This window comes from Cololabis saira, chromosome 4 (genome assembly GCF_033807715.1).
Source record: "Cololabis saira isolate AMF1-May2022 chromosome 4, fColSai1.1, whole genome shotgun sequence".
NCBI classification, from domain to species: Eukaryota; Metazoa; Chordata; class Actinopteri; order Beloniformes; family Belonidae; genus Cololabis; species Cololabis saira.
Genome location: NC_084590.1, coordinates 44,207,771 through 44,222,927, shown reverse-complemented (window position 1 = coordinate 44,222,927; position 15,157 = coordinate 44,207,771). Strand labels below are relative to the sequence as shown.

Sequence of the window (15,157 nt, the reverse complement as noted above, 5' to 3'; positions counted from 1 at the left end):
GTATTTCAACATTATTCTCGACATTTCAACTTTTTTCTCGAAGTGCACAATAATAAAAATCTTCCCCTCAAATATTGTTTCTCCTGCATGGCCCTAATACTCTTCTGTACAGTTCTGAACCGAGAGAACATTTCAAACCATTGCAGGAAGAAGAAAGTGAAGTTAGTTGCTATGGTTTCCTGATGTAACCAGAGATCCCGCTGAAGTGAAGATGCATTTTAATAAATCCTTTATTTAGTGACGCGGCAGCATCTCCTGGTGGAGCATCACGTCGTCTTTAGTCCAGGAAAAGTGGGATAATTATCTGCTTTTATAATCATCTGCTGAACTTGGGGATCCAAGTCGTAGCTGCCAGAGTTTTTAATTTCCCGTTGCGAGGGCGTGGGGGGGATCAGGAACCGTCTTCAGGCTGATTCGTGTAGCACCAGTGATCTAAGGCACGAGGTCTTGCATCAAACAGAACAAAAACGATGTGTTCATAAATTACAGAGAGAAAAATCAACGCCCGGAGGCAAAGTCTGTCCCAAACATGCAGGTAGGAGTATTCCACGAGTCCGGAGGAGGTGTGGGTTTGTCCGTGGGGGGGGTGGGGGTTCAGTCCGGCTCAGTCCGGCTCCCGGCTCTTGTCTCCGTGCAGCTGCAGCTCCTCCACCTTCCCCTGCAGGAAGGACACGGGGATGGAGCAGCCGCGGCTCCTCCGGGGCAGCGTCTTCACCTGCGGAGCACAAACCGGGTCAGCCAAGGTCAAAAGGTCACAAGGTCAGCAGCGTGAGCGGTTCTGGACGGCTTCGACCGCCCTTTAATTTAAACATGCAGCATGCATGAAAAGGTGAAGCTTTTTTCATAACGTCTGATGTTTGAAATGATATATGAAAATCAATTTTTAAGTGTTTATTATACAGGACTGTCTCAGAAAATTAGAATATTGTGATAAAGTTCTTTATTTTCTGTAATGCAATTACAAAAACAAAAATGTCATACATTCTGGATTCATTACAAATCAAATTAAATATTGCAAGCCTTTTATTATTTTAATATTGCTGATTATGGCTTACAGTTTAAGATTAAGATTCCCAGAATATTCTAATTTTTTGAGAGAGGATATTTGAGTTTTCTTAAGCTGTAAGCCATGATCAGCAATATTAAAATAATAAAAGGCTTGCAATATTTCAGTTGATTTGTAATGAATCCAGAATGTATGACATTTTTGTTTTTTTAATTGCATTACAGAAAATCACAATATTCTAATTTTCTGAGACAGTCTTGTATACTGAAATGAAAAGTACCCTTTTTGTATCTTTAAAAATGTATTGGGTTATTTTATTGTATTTATTCTTCTTGTGTTAAACTTTTATTTTGATTATTATACAGAAATGATCAAGTATGAATCACCAGGGATTAAGGGGTTAAAAACTACTAATAATAGCAGACTGTTTCATAAAGTTGTGATAAACGTTGGTAGAAATCCTGTCGTCCCCCCGTTTCCTCACCCTTCTCTCCGGAGACGCGTGAGCGGAGGAGTGGAGGTGGTTCCCCCTCTTGTCCTTCTTCTCGGGCGTCCACACGCCCGGGTCCGTCTGCGTGGCCCGGTCCGACAGCGTGGAGTCGTCCGGCAGGAGCCTCCTGGCCCGGTTGTGGTCCGGATCGTTGCTCTGCGGGAACACGAAGGTCTCCTCCTCCGAGCCTGTGGGGATGGACAGAGGTCAGAGGTCAGGGGTCAGGGGATCTGCAGACGCCCGTGATGGATGGAGAGAGAGAGAGAGGACTCACTCCAGCTGTTGCCCTTGGCCTTCAGGTCGGGGGCCGGCGTGCACGGACACGACCCGGTCGTGTTCTTGTGCTTCTTCACGCACTCCATCCGCACCACCTCCCTGCAGTGCCGGTGGCAGTTTATCCCGCAGTCTGGGGAGAGAACGAGGACGAGAGAGAGACTCTTACACTTAGAGGCAGTTTTTATTATTATTATTGTTTAATATTATTATTAGTTAGTATTATTTCCTATTAGTTATTATTATTTCCTATCATTTATTATTGTGATTTACTATTATTTATCATTATTAACTATTATTATTTACTATTATTATTATGATTTACTATTATTATTTATTATTATTTAATATTATTTATTATTGTGATTTACTATTATTTACTATTATTTCCTATTATTATTTATTTTTAACTATTATTATTATTTACTATTATTTATTATTGCGATTTACTATTATTTATTATTATTATTATTATTAATATTATTATTATTATTTACTATTATTTACTATAATTTATTATTGTTATTTACTATTATTATTTACTATAATTTATTACTGTGATTTACTATTATTTATTTTTATTATTTACTATTATTATTTATTAACCATTATTATTATTTACTATTATTATTTATTATTGTCATTTACTAGTATTTATTATTATTCATATTATTATTATTATTTACTATTATTATTTACTATAATTTATTATTGTTATTTACTATTATTATTTACTATAATTTATTATTGTGATTTACTATTATTTATTTTTATTATTTACTATGATTATTTATTAGTTACTATTATTAGTTACTAATATTATATATTATTATTTATTGCAAAAAGTGCAAAAGCAGTGTGTAAAAAACTGAAGTACACCCGACTGCCCTCAGGGGGAGACGGTGCACCATCCACAGGCTGCTAACTGAAATTAATGATAATTCCCAAAGAAATTGACCAAACTTCTGGGCTGCAGGACTCATTTAGCTGAGCAGGACGTCCCCTGTAACCCAAAGTAGACTTGTAGTCAAGACCACCTAAACCGAGACCAAAATACTACCAAAACCGAGTATCGAGACCAAGACCAGAAGTGGATGATAATGTTGAACTCACTATAAATGTTTCCATCCATCAGTTGAGATCAGATATGTGTGACGACTGCACTACCGCTATTTCTACACTATTGGAGGATTGACTCCAGTGCTTTTAAGGATTGACACGACTACTAACTAGTCCCAAAGTCCTCTAGCAGAATAACCAGCTCCAACACCCCCCTCACCCTCAGAAAAGGAAGGAATAGTAAGCTTGGTGTGCAACAGCCTCTCAATTATCCGAGTCCGAGACAAGACCAAGACCACAAAAAAACGGTCTTGATTGATTGATTGAAACCTTTATTGTCCCCTCTGGGGAAAATCAGTTGTCAAACAGCTCATGACATTTAAAAAGAGGAAGACAAACAAAAAAACAGAGAAACAGAGAGTCTTGAGATCTACAAGTCTACCCTGGAGTGATCTCAAGGCCGACTGTACGAGGTGAGGGGGTGTACTTTTTTATAGACACTGCTTCTGCAATTATATCATGATGGATGTCATATTATGACATGTAATGTTCTTTTTAAACCTTTTCAGGTGATAAAATCAGCACGTTTGGCTCCTCGTACCTGTTTCGAGGTGGTTGGGGGGGTGGAGGTTCAGCTGAGTCTTACCTTTGCAGTGGAAGCCCTGCTTGATGACCCCCCACAGCTGCAGGGGGAAACATTACGTTAGTGTTTCTGACGGCACGTAAAACAGCCAAACAATCACAGAGCTGTGGCACACCGTTTTAATGTTTAACAGCTAGACTGGATATGTGTTGCACATATCCGCTATTCCATTCTTCCTAGTCAAAAAGATCATTTCAGATATCTACAAATACATTCTTCCTGTCCACAATTGTCATTTCAGATATCCATAACGTAATTCTGCCCAGGACAAATTACGTCACCTTTGCCATTCATGTGTGTGGGGTTTATAATTACAGATATCTATATTCAGTTGCAGATATCTGCGGATAACTGCAACTGAATTACGACTAGCTGTAATTCCAGTTTCAGATATCTACAGTTTAATTCTGACTAGTCATAATTCCAAGATATCTTTGATTCCCCTCAATTCAAGATATTTACATTGTCCTTTTCAGATATCTTAAATTAAGTTTTGACTAGTCAAAATGACGTTGTACAGTAGATATCTCAAACTGGAATTACGGATAGTCATAATTTAATTGTAGATATCTGTAATCAAGTTATAGATATCTTGAAATTAATTTTAAATAGAGTTATCTCAAATTTACGGAAGAATATTAGGGCCAGGCAGGAGAAAAATAAAAATAATATTTTAGAGGAAGATTTTTTTTCATTATGCACTTCGAGAAAAAAGTCGAAATGTCGAGATTAATGTTGAAATGTTGAGAAAAAAGGCGAAATTTCACCTTTATTCACGAAATTTCGACTTTATTCTTGAAATTTCGACTTTATACTTGAAATTGTATTTCAACATTATTCTCGCCATTCCTACTTTTTTCTCGAAGTGCACAATAAAAAAAAAAAATCTTCCCCTCTCAAATATTTTTTCTCCTGGCTGGCGCTCACTTTAAAAACCCCACATTGTACATTTCTATTTATACATTTTATTTTATCTGTCCTAAGTCATCCTACGTCACTTTTTGTAAAGACTCATATCCGGCACTTTAAAACCTCATATTGTACATTTCTGTTTATACATTTTATTCTATCTCTTATTTTATCTCTTATATATTTGTTTGTTTTTATATTTTTATTTTTATTGTATTGCACCAATCACCACAACAAATTCCTTGTGTGTGTTAACAAACTTGGCAATAAACCCTTTTCTGATTCTGATTCTAATACTCTTCCGTACAAATTGGAGATATCTTTAACTTCCATTCTGACTAGTCAAAATGACGTTATAGATATCTTGAATGACAATTCTGACTAGTCACAATGTAATTACGACTAGTCAAAATGCAGTTGTAGATATCTGCAATGTTAATTATTCCAGATAGTTAAACTTAGCCATTAAAACTTAAAACAGCCAACCAATCCCAGAGCGGCGTTACTCACGAAGCCGCCGCACGTGTCGCAGAAGGTCGGCCGCTTGTACGTGTACTCGTTGAAGTTGTGCGTGTCGAAGGTGTAGCCCAGCTTGGCGCAGACGGACATCCCCCTCATGAAGTAGGAGGTGATCTCCTCCCGGCTGATCTGACCCTCCCTGGGGGGAGACCACCCATCACACATTAGTGACCAGAAATGGAATAACAAGGTTACTGGAAAAGTTCTAAAATGCTAATTATTTTTTGATTTTAAATCACCAGCCAAATTAAAAATTGGAATTGACAAAATAATAACTATTATACCACGGTCTGTGTGAATACTGGATTCTGATTGGCTGGCAGGTGTAGGTTATAAGTGATAACCTACACCTAGAAAACAAGTTCGGTCAAATTGCCTGATAACTTTAATATCATTGCGCTGGATCAACTGCCAGGTGGTAACCACGGCAACGGAGATTCAGAGAAGAAGAGCCGGCTACCCCTGGAACGGTAAAGAGCAGAAGTCCGGCAAATCTTAATATATATATATCATATATGTAGCTTAATAAAACGATTTATGAAACTACCTGTGGACTTTGATTCTTTGAAACAAATGTATTTACTGTTTGTTTCTGCAGCATAGCTGAGCGGAGCTGAGCGGACTAGAATATCTCCCGGTGCTGAGTTGTATCTCTGGTCCGTCCTAGTTACTGGAGAATCAACACTGTGTCCATTAAGGACCTTATGGGACGGTAGTGATTGTTCCAGGTATTAGCAAAGATACTCTATACAGAAGATAGCGCATTACCGTTACTGGCAATGGTTTGAAATGGTATACACTTCCTGTCTCCTAAGTGGGCGTGGCCGCCCCTCTCCCCACATCATTTTGGAACATACAACACTAGATACAGTACAACTGTCTTCCAAAAATACTTAAATAATAAAAATAACAGTATTATTAAGCAAAGAAGCAAGTTTTATTTTAGTTTTAAACTTAATTTTATCCGATGGGAAAACGATGAGAGCCAAATCTCACGAGAGTGTGTTGCTCAGCCAGAGACAGGTCTCAAACAAAGTTCATTTTCTCCTAATCTGTCGGTCTGAAAATTTCCATTTTGGTGTCAGAATGTTCAGAAGGTTTGTGGCTTTTGAAAAATGGGTCCCATATTTACTTAGGTTACTATGGGGCGAAGGAATTGGTAATAATCTGTGCTCACGTTCACTTTTCCCATAGGACTCAATAGACTCAGGACCTACTTCCTGTCTCCTAAAGGGGCGTGGCAGTCACGTGACACAGATACAGGAACTCGAACCTTAGTGGGCTGTCTCGTTTATTGAACGTCTCTGGTATTAGTCAGACCCTCAGGTGTTACCAAGGAAACTGAGTTATGGCTTGTTAAAAACTACCAGGTTGCAACGGCTGCAGACGAGAGATTAAATAGTCCGCTCAGTCAGCTGTGGCTTCTTATAAAACTAATGATTTACACTGAAAACACATTAAAGCATGAATAACCGATTTAATATTTATGTTTTTTGGTAAGTGGCCGTGGTATAAGTGGGATAATGCCCTTCGAGGTGAACATTAACATAAATATATGGACTTTGCATCGGATGGTTCACGCCCCCGCGTCGTCCATATATTTATGATAATGTAAACCTCGTCAGGCATTATCCCTTACATAAATTCTTTAAATTTATCAAATGGCCAATATCACCCAAAGTAAAAGAGATGCAATTTAAGATTTTGAACAATACCCAGCTGCTGAATTTCTGCACAAAAGATTTAACTTTGTAGTAGAAAACCCTGTGGGTTTTGCCTAGAAGAGCCGGAAACTGTCAAGCATTTGTTCTACTCTTTAATCTCATTACAATTCTGGCAGGAACCTCCAGCTGGCTAAACACTGGGACTGACAACCCATCTTTTGACTCCTATCAAATCTTAATTTATATGGATACTCTTCCAAGAAATATATCAAACATGGTTAACATAGTTATTTTACTAAGTAAATATCACATACATAAATGCAAATGGAAAAACAGCAGACCCTCCATTGTACCTCATAAAAATGAATGTAAACTGTACTTTGCGTCTCTTAAACTGATATGTGAAAAAGACGATATTGCCAAAAGCTTATATGAAACGATGTCTTTGTTTCTTAATTTTTATTAATACACTTCCCATAACTTGTCAGTAAATGTATCTTTTTTTTTTCTCTCAACCCCCCAAATGTTGAATAGACATGATTCATGTCACGACCATGACGCGGGGCCCGCAGACCTGTCAAGTCTCCCGTTTTGGCCCGGAAACTACCGTATTTTATCCCTCTTTCCTGCCGTCCTCCCGTATTAGTATTTTCACGTAAATTCCCAGTTTTATAATCAATAATTTCTAAACTGCCAACTGAATTGTCACTAGTCTTGCAAGAACTGCCCCTGCTGTATCCTGGCTGGAAGTTCTCGCGAGGTTAGTGGCGACAACGGGAACAAACTCAGAGCAACAAATCAGAGATGGATGGATGTAACCAGAGAGAAGAAACTTCTGCCAAAAAAAGTGAAGACTTCGTGTAAATATCTCTAAAAATGGGATAGAAAATTAACTTTCATAAAGAGGACCAGGTGCTGCACAGGCACCCGTAGGGTCGCCAACTCCCTGAAAAAGAAATAAGGGACACCTCATCGGCAGGGCCGGCCGACCCGATTACCTTCACGCTTCCTGGCGTGGTGAATTTATTTAGCCCCTTTTTTTGTGAGTGAAAAGATTTTTTAACTATTTGACTCGAACCTGAATTGAATTAGATGTATATTTTTGAATGTCATGAACACACGGAAAACAAATTATTATCCAGCAATTCACTTTAATACAAAATAACAAAATGAACTGAATGAAATAAGTATCTTTCTTAAACAGAAACCTGTCCTGCTTAACTTAAAATTGTATAAATTAATATAAAATAATAGAAAGAAAGCAGAGCATCCATTCTGTAATAGTGCACATTTTTAGTGCAATAACAAAAGTGCAAACAGAAAGTCTGTAAAAAAACACATTTGTGCTTCACAAGCCATGACTGTAGGCTACAGTTGTAGTAAAAACAGAAAAACATAACTCACAGTAATACGGGACAAATTGCATCCCTTTTCAGCTCAATACGGGACGCGTACTTTAGTTTATAAATAGTTATCCGTTCTGAAAGATTTGTAACTGCGATGTTAGTGAGGTGCGTCGCACTAGAGGGCCACATGAGTGAAAATGACAAATTAAAAGAAAATATAAATGTTTCACTTGAAGACAATGTGTATATAAAGTGAAAATATTTAAAATAGATAAAGTGCTTTAATTCCCTTTTGTGTTTTCATTTACTACTACTAATACTAATTCTAATACTAATACTAATACTTATACTATTGTCATTTAGCAGACGCTTTTATCCAAAGCGACTTACAGCGCTCTATTAGGCTCTATTATAGGAATTAAACACCGGAATGTCCACAGCATTTCAGTGTCAACAAAGGTCGGATTACCAGATTCTGAGCACATAATTGTAGTTTGTAAGAGGTTGACATGTAGTTACTTTGGATTTGTTGTAAATCTGTCTTAAAATGTAAGATACTGGACCTCGTCTGGGCTGGTGGGACATTTCCCTTATTTTTAAATCCCAAACTTGACAGGTATGGAGGCCCGGCGCCGGTGTCACGGGGTCACGGGCCTCGCCCCCCCCCGTCTCACCTGTCAGTTTCCTGGGTGCAGAACGAGAAGGGGAAGTTGGCCCCGATCTCCTCAAAGTCCTGCAGCGAGATGTATCCGTCCTGGTTCTGGTCGTAGTTCTTCATGATGGACTGCAGGGGGCGGCAGAGCACAGTTCAGCCGGGCCCAGACCTACGGTGGCCGACAAGGGCCAAACGCACTGCAACGGCCTAATGCGTCTCAGTTCAGGAAAACGGCTTCAAGTACAGAAACGATTCAAATTCACAAACTCAAAACGAGGTACAAAAAGAAGAACAGTGTTTACGTCCATGGTTTAAACACACAGCGGGAACGGTAATGTGATTTTTATCTGACTATATTTATATACAATGTTTATATCACTGTACAACGCTGTACATTGTATCGTCTGGTGTGAAATATAATAAAGAAACGTTTCGTAATGGATGTAAACACTGTGGTTCAGTCAGCTGTTCGGTCTCTGTTACGCCGAGTGCGCCCCCTGCAGGTTTGGAGAACTTCCGGTTGTAGTGACCGGTTATGAAGCGTTTTTCTTTTGAAGAAGGTTTCTTGTTTTATATCGTTTTGTGCTTTGCATCGTTTCTCTATTTGCCGCGCGTTTGATGAAGCTGCATTTGTCTTTGTTTTTTGCAGCACGTTTTTTCATTTGCACCACGTTCCTCTTTTTGCACCTCGTTATGAGTTTGTGAATTTGAATCATTTCTGTACTTGAAGCCGTTTTCCTGAACTGAGACGCATTAGGCCGTTGCAGTGCGTTTGGCCCTTGTCGGCCACCGTACAGACCACCCCCCGCCCCCCCCGGGCCCCACATACTCACATCCACCATCTGCTTGACGTGATTGGAAATGGTGTCGGGGTCGAGCCTGGGCGTGACCCCTGACCCCCACTCCGCCACCACCGGGGGCTTGACGGGAGCAACGGGCTGCAGAGACACACAGTGATGAGACGTGATGAGATGAGAGACACGCAGTGATGAGACGGAGAGACACGGTGATGAGACGGAGAGACACGGTGACGAGACGGAGAGACACGGTGATGAGACGGAGACACACGGTGATGAGACGGAGAGACACGGTGATGAGACGGAGAGACACGGTGACGAGACGGAGAGACACGGTGATGAGACGGAGACACACGGTGATGAGACGGAGACACACGGTGATGAGACGGAGAGACACGGTGATGAGACGGAGAGACACGGTGATGAGACACAACGCACGCACTAACGCAAGCCGTTTTAATATTTAACAGCTAGACTGGATATGTGTTGCAGATATCCGCAATTCCATTCTTCCTATTCAAAAAGAGCATTTCAGATATCTACAAATAGATTCGTCCTGTCCACAATTGTCATTTCAGATATCCATAACGTCATTCTGCCCAGGACAAATGACATCACTTTTGCCATTCATGTGTGTGGGGTTTCTAATTACAGATATCTATGTTCAGTTGCAGATATCTGCGGATATCTGCAACTGAATTACGACTAGCTGTAATTCCAGTTTCAGATATCTACAGTTTAATTCTGACTAGTCCTAATTCCAGTTCAAGATATCTACATTGTACTTTTTACATATCTTAAATTAAGTTTTTACTAGTCAGAACGAAGTTGTAGATATCTTGAACTGGAATTACGGATAGTCATAATTTAATTGTAGATATCTGTAATCAAGTTATAGATATCTTGAAATGAATTTTAATTAGAGATGTCTCAAATTGGAGATATCTTTAACTTCCATTCTGCCTAGTCAAAATTACCTTATAGATATCTTGAATGACAATTCTGACCAGTCACAATGTGATTACGACTAGTCAAAATGCAGTTGTAGATATCTATAATGTTAATGCCAGAAAGTAGGGCTGGGTATCGATTCAAATGTCAAGAATCGATTCAATTCCGATTCTTAATATTCAGAATTGATTATCATGATTCAATTCGATCCGATTCGATATTGATTTGGCTTAGTGTTATTTAAAATGTTTTTTGAGCTGTTGCCTGAATTATATGACTGTAAAATAACTAGTGAAATAATAATTTCACAATAATCATTGTGAAATAACTAAGAAATAAATAACTCAAACAGGCCTTTCAATATCCATTTAAAGTGCAAAAAAGAAAGAAATTGCAACAGTTCATGCAGTAAACAAATCATTTTAGCTTATCTAATTTATTCTGTCACCACACACACATATTGCCATGAAGCACCTGGCATTTTTCACAAGTGTCATGACAAACTGTGTGTCCGACTACTGGGATTAAAGTTCACCTGGGGAAAATGATGAAAAAAAATAAATAAATAAAAAAACATTCGATCTTTAGAGATAAGAATCGATTTTTAGGAATTAATATGAGAATCGATTTAGAATCGGAAAATCGATTTTTTCAACACAGGCCTACCAGATAGTCAAACTTAGACATTAAATGTTAAAACAGCTTGCCATACTATGACACGCTTCCCCAGCGGGCGGCGCTTTGATGCGGCGCTTTCATGTGTGGCGGCACCGAGCCCGCGGAGCGCGGGAACCGTCACGGTGAAGCAGGGCGTCTACCTACCTGGATCTTGGGGTTCTTGGGCTCCTTGGTGTACGAGAGCTCGTAGATCTCGTCCTCGGTGTAGTACAAGTCCAGGGAGAGCTGGAGCCGGAGGAGAAGACGGTTTGAGAGGGTCAGAACTGGGCTGGGGGTTTGAGTTTATTTGTTTATTTAAAAGCATCCCCATTAACAAAGTACAAATACTTTGTTACCTTACCAGTACTTAAGTAGAAATGTTGGTTATCTATACTTCACTGGAGTAATTATTTTTCAGACGCCTTTTTACTTTTACTCCTTACATTTTCACACAATTATCTGTACTTTTTACTCCTTACATTTTAAAAACAGCCTCGTTACTCTATTTCATTTTGGCCTTTAAAAAAAAACTATCCAGTTAAATTCAGTTCAAAAAATTGTACAAAGACCATACAATTAGATAATATGAATTTAACGGGTAAAATATATTTTGTTGTTTCTGTTTTTATATTGTTGGTGAGTTAGTGTGTATGTTTTCTTATTTTTTTGTTTTTTCATTATTCCTTTTTTTTTGGTATTATATAAGTATTGATTGTTGAACAGACGGACAGACCATCTTTATATGAATTGTTTTATTTTTTTTTGAGAAAGGGGCTTGGCATATAAGGCTTTCTTCTTCTTGCCCCTTTTCCATCATGGAATGGAACATATGTGAACTATTCCCATGATATGGAATAAATAAAAATGAAAATGAAAATGAAAATTGCTCCATCCGGATAGAGTGAATTTGGTTGTGGTTGTTTCAGATGTTCTTGTCCAGTTTTGTTCTTACATCCGTTCCCTCAGATTCCTGCAACTAAACTTGGATGTACATTCCAATAAAGGTTAGGATAAATGATAACATGTCTCTGAAGTTTGACTTTTTGCACCATTACAATACTTATAGGCAACTAGTCATCATATCTCCTGCTCTCTGAAACACATGTTAATGCTCAATAGTACACATATATGGTTCTTTAATATATTTGCATTATACTAAGATACATTCATTTTCAATGGCTTTTGTCCTTAATGGCTTTTTTCCCCCTTACATTACTTTTACTTTTATACTTTAAGTAGTTTTGAAACCAGTACTTTTATACTTTTACTTGAGTAAAAAACTTGAGTTGATACTTCAACTTCTACAGGAGTATTTTTAAACTCTAGTATCTATACTTCTACCTGAGTAATGACTGTGAATACTGAAGACACCTCTGCCTGGGGTCCAGACAATAAAATACAAAATCAAACATACAGTCTCAATTCATAAAGTACATTTAAAAAAAAAATAAAAATAAAATTACAAATAAGAAATAAAGAAAAATATCATACAAATCATATATAATTTGATGGATTGATCTCACTCAATCAGATACGCTATATGTTAAGGTGATGACAACAAATACATTCTTAGTCTTCGTTTCAAATCAACCTCTTTTGATGTCACGAATCACCTGGAAGGGTTTTCAATACGCAACTGATCTATAAAGTTCTGTCCTCTTCATAGTCAGACTGAGGTCAGGGGAACAGAATCCACCACTATTCACCCCTCGAGTGTTATATGAATGAATATTTGAACAATAAGTTATATTATTATAGAGAAATGTAGGAGTCTGAGTGTTAATAATTCTATGGAAATATGTAAGTACATTAGTAGATATTCTCAACCCTCAGCCAGGAGAGACATTCATGCATTTCTGCAACACTTGTTCTTGGAGAACAACCAAGAACAAGTGTTGCAACAAGTCTTGCAGCCACTTATAGTTTTTTTAGAAGACTGTTGGATGCAGCAGATCAAACAACTGAACAGTAATCCAAATGACACAAAACCAATGAACTAACAACTTGACGAAACAACTGTGTGTTGAGAAACGGTGCACATTTACGCGTTACGGCAACAGCTCTGCCCCTTTTGGCCACAACTTTGTTGACGTGATCAGACCATAACGATGTACAATCCAGCCAAAATCCAAGAAGCTTCACAGTTCTCATTTAGGATTATCAGATAATCTATAGCTAGAACCAAACATCATACTCTTTTTTTTATGTATTAAGAATCATTTTATTTGTTTTGATCCAATTATTGAGAGTTAGGTAGCATATGATCCAGGATTTGTGCCTGCTAGGTTGGATGAGAGATTTAAGGGGTGGGTTAGAAGAGGTGTCACATCTGTCTGCTCCGTCACCTCCAATGGTCAATTCAAGAGCTATCAAGAAATTTCAGAAACATTCGGACTTGAAAAGCAGGATCTCTAGATACCTGAAAACTAGGGATTATTTCAATAAGGAAATACAAACCAAAACGCCAAACTCTTTTCTCTAATGCATACATAATGGAAGAACATAAAAAAAATTGGTGTTGAGATTGTATGGAAGTGTACAATTGGCCAAAAACCATTCACCAGTATATATCAAACAAAAATGAGAGTCACAAATATCAGAGGAAGACTGGATATATGTGAGATACATGCGACGACTGAGAACTCAAGAGCCCTGAGAGAGTTCAGCTGGAAGAATATTGTGAGATACTTCATCACCCCAGAATAACGGTACTACAAACCTCTAGGGCAGGAGTCGGCAACCCAAAATGTTTTAGAGCCATATTGGACCAAAAACACAAAAAACAAATATGTCTGGAGCCGCAAAAAATGAAAAGTCTTGTATCAGCCATAGAATGAAGGCAACACATGCTGCATGTTTCTATATTAGTTAGAACTGGGGGAAGATTTTTTCTTTCATTATGCACTTTGAGAAAATGTCGAAATGTTGAGAAAAAAGTCGAAATGTTGAGAAAAAAGTCGAGAAAAAAGTCGATATGTCGAGGAAATAGTCAAAATTTTGTGTAAAAAATCGAAATGTTGAGATTAAAAAGGAAAGGAAAAAGGAAAGGAAAAAGGAAGAAAAATAGAGAAAAAAAAGGAAAAAAGAAAAAAAGAAGAAAAAAAGAGAAAAAAAGGAGGAAAAGAGAAAAAAAAGTTAAAAAAAAGAAAAAGAGAAGAAAAAAAGGAAAAAAAGGTCAAACATTTTTGAAAAAGCTCCAGGGAGCCACTTTAGGCTTGTCCAAAGATACAGCCATGTTGGTAGGAGGCGGCAACTGCGATATCTGAAATGTTGGGAGTGGAGTTAGATTGCTTAGTCATCACACTATATTCAGGAAAGATGCCAGAAATGGTCCCTTTGGAAGTTAACTATTTGTTGAAGATACTTCAGGCAAGCAGCAGGAAAGCCATAACTCGTACTTGGTGGCTTAATATTGTGGATGGATGGTATTTATCGTATGGAGAGACTCACTTTCGTATTGAGACTTGAACTGCAGAAATGTGACAATTCAATTTAATTGGTGAGGTTTAGTAGCATTTAGTATTCTTTTAGAGCAGTGATTTGAATGTGGTGATAGATTTATAATTAAAAAGGTGGAGTTGAATTGGTATTTTTTTTATCGTAATTTTTTATCGTTATCGGGATAAATGCCAGAAATTATCGTGATACATCTTTTAGTCTATACCGCCCATCCCTAGTGTAGATTGATGTATAGATTGTATTGCCGTGACTCTGTAACCCCCGTGATTCCCGGGTGTTTCCTGTGCCCCCCCCCTCGTACCGTCAGCAGGTGCAGCAGGTCCTTGTTGGCCTCGAAGGGCGGCGTGCAGCCGTGCACGGCCAGCAGCTCGCTGATGTTGCTGTACAGGTGCTGCAGCTTGCTCAGGTTGATCTTGTCCTCGTCTACGTAGTCGGGCAGCGCCTCGTTCAGGGAGATCAGGTCCTTCAGGTGGACGCCCAGGATGGGCACCTTGAAGCCCCGGCACTCGCCGTACACCCGCCGGTAGGTGCTGTAGTTGCTGCGCGACGAGAGCAGCTCCGTCATCTCGCTCAGGGCCTGGAGGAGGAGAGGGGGGGTAGGTGAGGACGCCGGACCAGTACGCAGTACATACTGCATACTGCATAGTGTATAGTGAATAGTGAATAGTGCATACTTCACAGAGGTGGAAAAAGTACAAAAATATTGTACTTAAGTAAAAGTACAGATTT

At 38.6% G+C, this 15,157-nt stretch overlaps 1 protein-coding gene across 4 annotated transcripts in view; it reads right to left on the bottom strand.

Annotated features, from left to right (window-relative positions):
• Positions 1-212: 212 nt before the first annotated feature.
• rasgrp4 (RAS guanyl releasing protein 4) overlaps positions 213-15,157 on the bottom strand; it is a 36,281-nt gene continuing 21,336 nt past the window's right edge. For 3 of the 4 annotated variants that reach the window (XM_061719890.1, XM_061719891.1, XM_061719893.1), the window contains 9 exons: positions 14,730-15,005; positions 11,135-11,215; positions 9,398-9,502; positions 8,584-8,693; positions 4,891-5,038; positions 3,430-3,511; positions 1,771-1,902; positions 1,491-1,684; positions 213-715 (listed from right to left, as the gene is read on the bottom strand). In XM_061719890.1, coding sequence (XP_061575874.1) covers positions 605-715; positions 1,491-1,684; positions 1,771-1,902; positions 3,430-3,511; positions 4,891-5,038; positions 8,584-8,693; positions 9,398-9,502; positions 11,135-11,215; positions 14,730-15,005 — 1,239 coding nt within the window. In that variant the 3' untranslated portion in view covers positions 213-604. The remainder of the gene's footprint in view (positions 716-1,490; positions 1,685-1,770; positions 1,903-3,429; positions 3,512-4,890; positions 5,039-8,583; positions 8,694-9,397; positions 9,503-11,134; positions 11,216-14,729; positions 15,006-15,157) is intronic. The other variant, XM_061719892.1, reaches the window with a different exon arrangement.